Source organism: Babylonia areolata, chromosome 35 (genome assembly GCF_041734735.1).
Source record: "Babylonia areolata isolate BAREFJ2019XMU chromosome 35, ASM4173473v1, whole genome shotgun sequence".
Lineage (NCBI taxonomy): Eukaryota > Metazoa > Mollusca > Gastropoda > Neogastropoda > Buccinidae > Babylonia > Babylonia areolata.
Genome location: NC_134910.1, coordinates 1,097,501 through 1,108,038, shown reverse-complemented (window position 1 = coordinate 1,108,038; position 10,538 = coordinate 1,097,501). Strand labels below are relative to the sequence as shown.

The 10,538-nt window shown below is 42.9% G+C and overlaps 1 protein-coding gene across 1 annotated transcript in view; it reads left to right on the top strand.

Annotated features, from left to right (window-relative positions):
- The first annotated feature begins 6,170 nt into the window (after positions 1-6,170).
- Positions 6,171-10,538, top strand: part of LOC143277752 (cysteine-rich venom protein-like) — a 9,628-nt gene continuing 5,260 nt past the window's right edge. The window contains exons 1-3 of the mRNA XM_076582656.1: positions 6,171-6,213; positions 8,489-8,520; positions 10,399-10,538. The exon at positions 10,399-10,538 is cut by the window's right edge and continues 16 nt beyond it. Of these exons, the coding sequence (XP_076438771.1) occupies positions 6,171-6,213; positions 8,489-8,520; positions 10,399-10,538 (215 nt within the window). The remainder of the gene's footprint in view (positions 6,214-8,488; positions 8,521-10,398) is intronic.

Here is a 10,538-nt window from a genome sequence, read left to right as displayed (position 1 = left end):
CACTTACCACTTGAGTTGAGTGTGTGTGTGTGGTCACTGTCAACTTACCATCTGAGAATAGATGTTTGTTTGTTGTGTTGTTTTCTTTTAGTGTTAGTATTATTATCATTATTAGTATTCATATTATTCTTTTCTTTTCTTTATTTTTATTTAAGCAGTGATAACACATAACATACATGTGCATGCACACAGGCACACATACACTCGTGGTACAAGCGCACACACATACACACACACTTAAAGTGGAAAGACGTTAAACTGAAGACAACACACACCCACACACGTTTGTTGGAAGTGTGAGTTCTGCATATACTCAACGTTTTTTGGATGAAGTCAGTATAAGGGGTATCCAATCTACAAATTGGATGTGTCACTTTTGTTGGTATAATAATAATTATAGAAATGTACATTTATATTGCGCCCTTTCTAAGAGCTCAGGGCGCATTACATGAAAGAAAAATGCTCTCTCCTTTATTGTTATAATGTTAATCTCTATTCCCTCAAAGTGATTATGAGCCTAAACTGTGTATCTATGCATGAGTGCACATGCACGTGTCTCTGTCTGTGTCTTTATCTGATTGTGTGTGTATTAGCAGCTGTAAAATGATTGATACGGTGTATGACACAAAAGCTTTCCAGCAAACATGTACAAAAACGTGTGTGTTTAAAGAAAACCAAATCAACATAAAATGTCCAACAATTTCAAACAAAGTGCAATGAACTCGGATGAAAATGTCTTCTCTCTCTCTCACACACACACATACACACACACCTCAAAGACACTCATAGACCACATATATACATCTGCTAAGACTGAAACTGAAATATGCTGTGCAACGTTCAGCTGAAGTGATCATTTTCCAGTTTGTCTTACGTGGTCAAAAAAAGGAATTAAAACCACTAAAAATTATCATAAAGTTATCACATACAGATGTTCCTCAAATTTTGACTCGGACACATTCTTATTAGACCTCAAGAACTCCCCCCCCCCCACCCCCCCCTCTCTCGTCTTCCAGTTTACTAACCCAGATGAAGCCTTTAAAGTATGGTATCACACTTTTCTCAATATTTACAAGCATGCTCCATTCATAACTAAACGTGTAAAAAGCGTCCCTAAACGGCCTTGGATGACAAAAGACATAGATAAGGCAATAGAACTCAGAGATTTTCTTTTGATTTCTTGAACCAGGGAAGATCTCCAAAAACAAAGAAATACAGTAAACAACTTAAAACGTTCAGAGAAGAAAAAATATTTCCAACAGTTAATCAAATCCAAATCTGACAGCAAATCTATTTGGAAAGCTGTAAACCAGCTGAATAATAAACATATAGCCACACAAAGTGCACCACCGTCAGAGATATCTATTGATAGACTTAACACACACTTCTGCAATGTACACTTCAACCATTAAATCAGACAAATCAAACACCTTTGAAGTTCTGACTTAATTTTGCAAATACAGGAATATTTCATCTACTTTAGATATTCCTTTAATGTTTGTCCATGAAGTTTATAATGCTTTCATCCATTTAAAACAAAAGGGTACCAGAGGTCTCGATGGTACAGACGGAAGAATATTAACACCTGCAGCCCCTGTTACTGCAGAATCCCATATATACGTATATAATTTATGTATTACAAAAAATAAAATTCCCAAATCACTTAAAATTGCTAAAGTTATTCGCATTTTCAAGAACGGTGATCGCAGTGATCCTTCAAACTATAGACCAATCTCTATTTTGTCAGTTCTGTCTAAACCTTTGGAATACCACATTAAATTAATAAACATATGTTGCATCACTTTCGTTTTTTTAAACTGTTTCATCCTAATCAGTCTGCATTTAGAGCTTATCACTCATGTCACACCGCATTAACAAATTTAGTAGATCAATGGCTCACCAATATAAATAACAATGAAATTACTGGAGCTCTTTTTGTTGATTTTGCTAAGGCCTTTGATGTTACTGATCATTCTCTGCTATTGCGTAAATTAAAAATATATGGTCTATCTCTCAATACCTTAGAACTCATTTCATCCTTTCTCTCTAACGAAAAACAACTTGTATCAGCTAACAGATGTGAATCTGCATTATTGTCCATCAATTACGGTATACCCCAAGGTTCTGTTTTGGGACCAATCTTATTTTCTATATACATAAACGACTTGCCCTTATCTATACAGGCACCGTGTGAATTATTTGCTGATGATACCACTGTACATGTCAGTAATTCTAAACTATGTAATGTATTCTTTTCTCTTCAGGTTAGCACTGACCAATTAATTGAATGGTCTGAATTGAACCACATGTGTCTCCATCCCAAGAAAACAAAATACTTGTTAATCACAACAAGACAGAAGCGTCAAAATCTGCCTGTAAACTGCTCGTCTATCCGTATTAATGGGCTAATGATCGAAGAAGTGGACCACCATAAAATTCTGGCGGTTACAATTGATAACAACCTATCATGGTTTCAACATATTTCACTATTGTGCAAACAAGTATCAAAAAGTATCTATCAACTATCTAAAATAAAACACTTTTAAAATCATCATTGTCGCAAGTTATTTTTTAATACTTATGTTGAATCCCACATTATTTACACATCAACATTATGGGATTCAGCTAGCGAAATTACTCTAAAACCTCTTTTGAGTCTCTATAGGCGAGCAATGAAATTAGTACTTCTTTATTCTTCTGATCACAGAGCTCTGGATATTCTTCCACTAACAACTAAACTTAGACATAATAAGGCGCTGTTCATGTTTAAAATTATGTCTGGTTTTTCTCCCCCTTCTCTTCAAAATAGTTTTGTTATCAACACTCATTGTATTGTACACAAGATTTCTGTACCGCTTCCAAGGATTGATCTATTCAAATTTCTTACTCAGGGGGTTGCTCATGGAATGAAATGTTATCATGTATGAATGCAAACACAGTTAAAAGCATCTCTATATTTAAAAACACATATCGTGCATATCTCATGAAAAACCTGTAAACGTGCTTTACATTGTTATGATAATATTATCCACAATTTCAAATTGATTATTATTGATTATTGCGTTTACACCTGTCTGTCTCTACATCTGTCTGTCTACCTGTCTCTCTGTTTCTCTTTTTTTCTTTTTTTTTTTCTTTCTTGTTTTCTCTATCCTCCATTACTGTATCATTTGTACATGTACTATGCATATGATTATTGATGTATATAATTATGCATTTTTTTTCTTACCCCCACCCCACCACCAACTTTTTCCTTTTTTCTTTTCTTCTTCTTCGTCTTCTTCTTCTTTTCTTTCTTTCTTTTTTGTCAACTTTGAGCAGAGGGCCGAATTAAAAAAGCAACCATGCTTATTCTCTTAGCCTCATGAAATAAAATTTCGTTCGTTTTCTCTCTCTCTCGCACACACACACGCACACACACACACACACACACACACACACACACAGGCACGACAGGTTGACTCTGTGTGTGTACGCGCACCTGTTTTCCATTTTTTTACAGCTTATTTGTCCATACCCTGAGGCTTTTTATGAATTAAGTAACAACAAAGGTTGAACTTACGTAACTCCCCCCCCCCCCCCCCCCCATTCACTGATGACACGAACTCCTGAAATGACGAACTTCCAAAACACCGTTCGTACCATCTTCAGCGGTCTCACAAACATCCGCGTGTTACATAATTCCATATCATTCCATCTGGACTGTCCTATTCTAAGGACAGAGTGACAAGATGGACAACAATACACAGTCATACTTCTATGAAATAATGCTGATGAGATGAGATTCAAGACACGATAATGGAGTAATTGGATTGCCGTGACATACATGGTGGGGAGGAGCGAAAACATGTCACTGTTTGATCAAAATGCCTCACTATATAAAGCGGTGTGGGGGATCCCACAAAGCAGGTGCCAACCTTTCGTCGTTTTCTCTTCGGAGACAAAATTGACCGTCTGGAAATAGTTTGTTGGTGAGTACTTGTCTGTTATTCTGTCTGTCTGTCTGTAAAATATGCTGGTATTTTCTTCTTTTTTTTTTTTTTTTTTTTTTTAAATATAACGGGAATGCTGTGTGTGTGTGTGTGTGTGTGTGTGTGTGTGTGTGTGTGTGTGTGTGTGTGTGTGTGTGTGTGTGCTATAACATGACTGCGTTCAGAGAAACGGGGCATCTGCCAGGACTGGTAACTTTATCGGTCTTTTGTGTTCGCCAAGTAAGTTTGTGCAGACTTTAACATGTACATTTTTTGGTGGGCATTTTGTAAAGAGGAAGGCACTGAACTGATTAAACAGCGCGGGGAGAGGAAGGCGTTGAACTGGTTAAACAGTGTGGGGAGAGGAAGGCGTTGAACTGGTTAAACAGTGTGGGGAGAGGAAGGCGTTGAACTGGTTAAACAGTGTGGGGAGAGGAAGGCGTTGAACTGGTTAAACACTATGGGGAGAGAAAGGCGTTGAACTGGTTAAACAGCGTGGGGAGAGGAAGGTATTGAACTGGTTAAACAGCGTGGGGAGAGGAAGGCGTTGAACTGGTTAAACAGCGCGGGGAGAGGAAGGTGTTGAACTGGTTAAACAGTGTGGGGAGAGGAAGGCGTTGAACTGGTTAAACAGCTTGGGAAGAGGAAGGCGTTGAACTGGTTAAACAGTGTGGGGAGAGGAAGGCACTGAACTGGTTAAACAGCGTGGGGAGAGGAAGGTATTGAACTGGTTAAACAGCGCGGGGAGAGGAAGGTATTGAACTGGTTAAACAGCGTGGGGAGAGGAAGGTATTGAACTGGTTAAACAGTGTGGGGAGAGGAAGGTATTGAACTGGTTAAACAGTGTGGGGAGAGGAAGGTATTGAACTGGTTAAACAGCGTGGGGAGAGGAAGGTATTGAACTGGTTAAACAGCGCGGGGAGAGGAAGGCGTTGAACTGGTTAAACAGCTTGTGGAGAGGAAGGCGTTGAACTTGTTAAACAGCTTGTGGAGAGGAAGGTATTGAACTGGTTAAAGAGTGTGGGGAGAGGAAGGTGTTGAACTGGTTAAAGAGTGTGGGGAGAGGAAGGCATTGAACTGGTTAAACAACGTGGGAAGAGGAAGGCGTTGAACTGGTTAAACAGTGTGGGGAGAGGAAGGCGTTGAACTGGTTAAACAGCTTGGGGATATGAAGGTATTGAACTGGTTAAACAGGTTGGGGAGAGGAAGGCACTGAACTGGTTAAACAGCTTGGGGAGCGTGGTGGAGTTTGTCGCAGTGTGATTGAATGGAAGCCACGCTTCAGCGCCGTAACTGAGAACTGGGGTGACTACAGTGTCAAACACTTACAGTATCACATCCATCTTCACTTCTTATCCTTGTGCACTGCGCTTCAGAGCTCGTGCTGCTTTGTTGCTTTGTTTGGCAAAGTGGTGATCGGCAAGGTGAACAACGAAATCAATTTCCATATTTGTGGAAAATAACTCCCAAGTATTTGAGAGTATCTATCCGCCGTTTCCATGTACTCCTCAGACGCCACACGGAAAAAGCAGTGTCTCTTGTGTCATCAGTGAAAGTATTGAATGTGTGGTTCGTGCTTTTTACATTTACTTAAAGCACTCCACAGCCTTGTGGGTTGGTTGGCCTTTGGGAACCATCACAACGCCGACTGTCCTAAAACCCTCTTGGCCAAGAGAGTGGGGATGTAACTTGGGGCAAGACACTGTCCACTATAATACGATTCTAGCCCAAATAGTCGGAACAGCAGTAGCCTCCTCTGCTGTTCTGATGGTCATAGTCGGACACGACTGACTATCACACACACACACACACACACACACACACACACACACACACACACACATATATATATATATATATATATATATATATATATATATATATATATATAACACTCCATCTTTAACTGCGATAGAATCTGTAAACCTACTGTTATGACTATTACACACGGTCAAATTTTTGTAAAAATTATTTATAATGTGAAAACAATTTTTACATTTATCCCAATTTTTGTTTAATTTAAGAAAGAGAGCATCCTGCCATATACTGCCCAGTCCCCTGTTAAAATCAAGCTGTACAGGTCCCCATTTCGTCCAGTCATCAGCTTTTTCAGGATGAATGTATGTCATTTTTGTGTGTGTGTGTGTGTGTGTGTGTGTGTGTGTGTGTGTGTGTGTGTGTAGGTTCTTGAAGGACAGCATGAGGACATCACGTCTCAGTTTTGTGATCGCCATCACCATCGGTAAGTTGTCTTCCTTTATTTGTTCAGTTATTTATTCGTCAGTTTATCTGTTTCGTTTTATGTTTCTGTCATTGTGTGCCTCGAGTGGTCACTTGGTGACTGGAGGGGCATCAGTCTGCTGACAGTACCAGGAAAGATCTTTTTACAGAATCCTGCCACAGAGAATGACGATCCCTGGAGAAGAGCAAGCAGGATTCAAAATCGGAACACAATGCAGATCTTGATCTTGCGCGCCATAGTGGAACAGTCACTTGAATGGAACTCGCCATTCTACGTTAACTACATTGACTTCGAAAAAGCCTTTGATGGTGAGCATCCACCATCAGTGCCTAGAGCTCTGGAACATTTCTGCAGCATGTGGATTTCCAACAAAAAGTCATCAACATCCTGTAGGACGTGTACGCCAGCAACAGTGCTGTGTGCGTCACGATGGGCAACAGAGCGACTGGTTTCAGGTGAAGACAGGGGTCAGGCAGGGCTGCGTTGTATCGCCCCTTCTCTTCCTCGTCCTGGGTGACGAGGAGAGCCTGTGAAGACCAACTAAGAGGGCTTGTTTGGGGACAAGAAGACTGCGAGTTTGCCGATGATATAGCCCTGCTCCCACACACCCAGAAAGACATTCAAGGAGAGACAGACAGAGTGTTGATGATATGGCCCTGCTTTCACACACCCAGATAGACATTCAAGGTGAGACAGACAGACAGTGTTGATGATATGGCCCTGCTTTCACACACCCAGATAGACATTCAAGGAGAGACAGACAGACAGAGTGTTGATGACATAGCCCTGCTTTCACACACCCAGATAGACATTCAAGGAGAGACAGACAGACAGTGTTGATGATATGGCCCTGCTTTCACACACCCAGATAGACATTCAAGGAGAGACAGACAGAGTGTTGATGACATAGCCCTGCTTTCACACACCCAGATAGACATTCAAGGAGAGACAGACAGAGTGTTGATGATATAGCCCTGCTTTCACACACCCAGATAGACATTCAAGGAGAGACAGACAGAGTGTTGATGATATAGCCCTGCTTTCACACACCCAGATAGACATTCAAGGAGAGACAGACAGAGTGTTGATGATATAGCCCTGCTTTCACACACCCAGATAGACATTCAAGGAGAGACAGACAGACAGTGTTGATATGGCCCTGCTTTCACACACCCAGATAGACATTCAAGGAGAGACAGACAGAGTGTTGATGATATAGCCCTGCTTTCACACACCCAGATAGACATTCAAGGAGAGACAGACAGTGCTGATGATATAGCCCTGCTTTCACACACCCAGATAGACATTCAAGGAGAGACAGACAGACAGTGTTGATGACATAGCCCTGCTTTCACACACCCAGATAGACATTCAAGGAGAGACAGACAGAGTGTTGATGATATAGCCCTGCTTTCACACACCCAGATAGACATTCAAGGTGAGACAGACAGACAGTGTTGATGATATAGCCCTGCTTTCACACACCCAGATAGACATTCAAGGAGAGACAGACAGTGTTGATATGGCCCTGCTTTCACACACCCAGATAGACATTCAAGGAGAGACAGACAGACAGTGTTGATATGGCCCTGCTTTCACACACCCAGATAGACATTCAAGGAGAGACAGACAGAGTGTTGATGACATAGCCCTGCTTTCACACACCCAGATAGACATTCAAGGAGAGACAGACAGACAATGATGATGATATGGCCCTGCTTTCACACACCCAGATAGACATTCAAGGAGAGACAGACAGTGTTGATGATATAGCCCTGCTTTCACACACCCAGATAGACATTCAAGGAGAGACAGACAGAGTGTTGATGATATAGCCCTGCTTTCACACACCCAGATAGACATTCAAGGACAGACAGACAGAGTGTTGATGATATAGCCCTGCTTTCACACACCCAGAAAGATATTCAAGGAGAGACAGACAGAGTGTTGATGATATAGCCCTGCTTTCACACACCCAGAAAGATATTCACGGTGAAACAGAGTCGGCGACCAGACAGCAATAGGCGTTATTATTATTATTTGATGTTTTTTTTATGCTCCCGCCAATGCGAATAGAAAGTAAGTCTGTCTGTCTGTCACTCTCTCTCTCTCTCTCTCTCTCTCTCACACACACACACACACACACAGACACACACACACACACACACACACACACACACACACACACACACACACACACACACACACACACACACACACACACACACACACAGACAAACTCAGCAGATGTTGTGATTGTGGCTGTGTTGTGCAGGACTGGCTTCATGTCTCCGCATCAAGCGAGATGTGAGTAACACCCCTGTCACTGTTTCGTCCTGTGCTGTGCTGTGCTGTGCTGTGCTGTGCTGTGCTGTGTCGTCATGTCATGTGTGGTGTTCTATACTGTGCTGTGTCGTCATGTCATGTTGGGTGTTCTGTGCTGTGTCGTCATGTCATGTTGGGTGTTCTATACTGTGCTGTGTCGTCATGTCATGTTGGGTGTTCTATACTGTGCTGTGTCGTCATGTCATGTGGGGTGTTCTGTGCTGTGCTGTGTCGTCATGTCATGTGTGGTGTTCTATACTGTGCTGTGTCGTCATGTCATGTGTGGTGTTCTATACTGTGTCGTCATGTCATGTGTGGTGTTCTATACTGTGCTGTGTCGTCATGTCATGTTGGGTGTTCTGTGCTGTGTCGTCATGTGATGTGTGGTGTTCTATACTGTGCTGTGTCGTCATGTCATGTGTGGTGTTCTGTGCTGTGTCGTCATGTCATGTCGGGTGTTCTATACTGTGCTGTGTCGTCATGTGATGTGTGGTGTTCTATACTGTGCTGTGTCGTCATGTCATGTGTGGTGTTCTGTGCTGTGTCGTCATGTCATGTGTGGTGTTCTGTGCTGTGCTGTGTCGTCATGTCATGTGTGGTGTTCTGTGCTGTGTCGTCATGTCATGTGTGGTGTTCTATACTGTGCTGTGTCGTCATGTCATGTGTGGTGTTCTGTGCTGTGTCGTCATGTCATGTGTGGTGTTCTGTGCTGTGTCGTCATGTCATGTGTGGTGTTCTGTGCTGTGTCGTCATGTCATGTGTGGTGTTCTATACTGTGCTGTGTCGTCATGTCATGTGTGGTGTTCTGTGCTGTGTCGTCATGTCATGTGTGGTGTTCTGTGCTGTGTCGTGATGTCATGTGTGTTGTTCTGTGCTGTGTCGCCATGTCGTGTGTGGTGTTCTATACTGTGCTGTGTCGTCATGTCATGTGGGGTGTTCTATACTGTGCTGTGTCGTCATGTCATGTTGGGTGTTCTATACTGTGCTGTGTCGTCATGTCATGTTGGGTGTTCTATACTGTGCTGTGTCGTCATGTCATGTTGGGTGTTCTGTGCTGAGCTGTAATATGTTGTGACGTATTGTGCAGTGTTGTGTTGTGCTATGTCGTGTTGTGACGCTGATCATCACATGTCATAGTGATGATGACGACCCCCATCACGTAGATGATGACGACACACATGACGATGATGACAAGGACACCTCATGATAATGGTGACAACACCTCATGGTTGCGATAATGGTGACGTCACCTTATAACGATGATGATGATGGCGACACGTCATGACGATGATGATGATGGCGACACCTCATGACGATGATGATGATGGCGACACCTCATGACGATGATGATGGTAACGTCACCTCATGACGATAATGATGATGGTGACACGTCATGACGATGATGATGATGACGACACCTCATGACGATGATGATGGCGACACCTCATGACGATGATGATGATGGCGACACCTCATGACGATGATGATGGCGACACGTCATGACGATGATAATGGTGACGTCACCTCATGACGATGATGATGATGGCGACACCTCATGACGATGATGATGATGACGTCACCTCATGACGATGATGATGATGGCGACACCGCATGGCGATGATGCTGGTGACCCCAAGACGATTTTGACGATGATGATGATGATGTCATCCATGACGATCATGATGCATAACACTGATGATGTCATCCATGACGATCATGATGCATGACACTGATGATGAACCCCATGACGATCATGATGCATGACACTGATGATGACCCCTATGACGTTGACGACGAACTTGATGACGATGCCGATGAGCGCAGAGACGCTGCTGACTGTGATGATGGCGGTGTGGGCAGTACTGCCCGCCCCAGTACAGCCTGGACCACACCCTGTGCCGCGACAACGTGGGGCAGGTGCTTCCGCTGACGTCACAGGAGCGGGCGACCATCGTGCAGGAGCACAACCTGCTGCGGGCCGCTGTGGCCCCGCCTGCCGC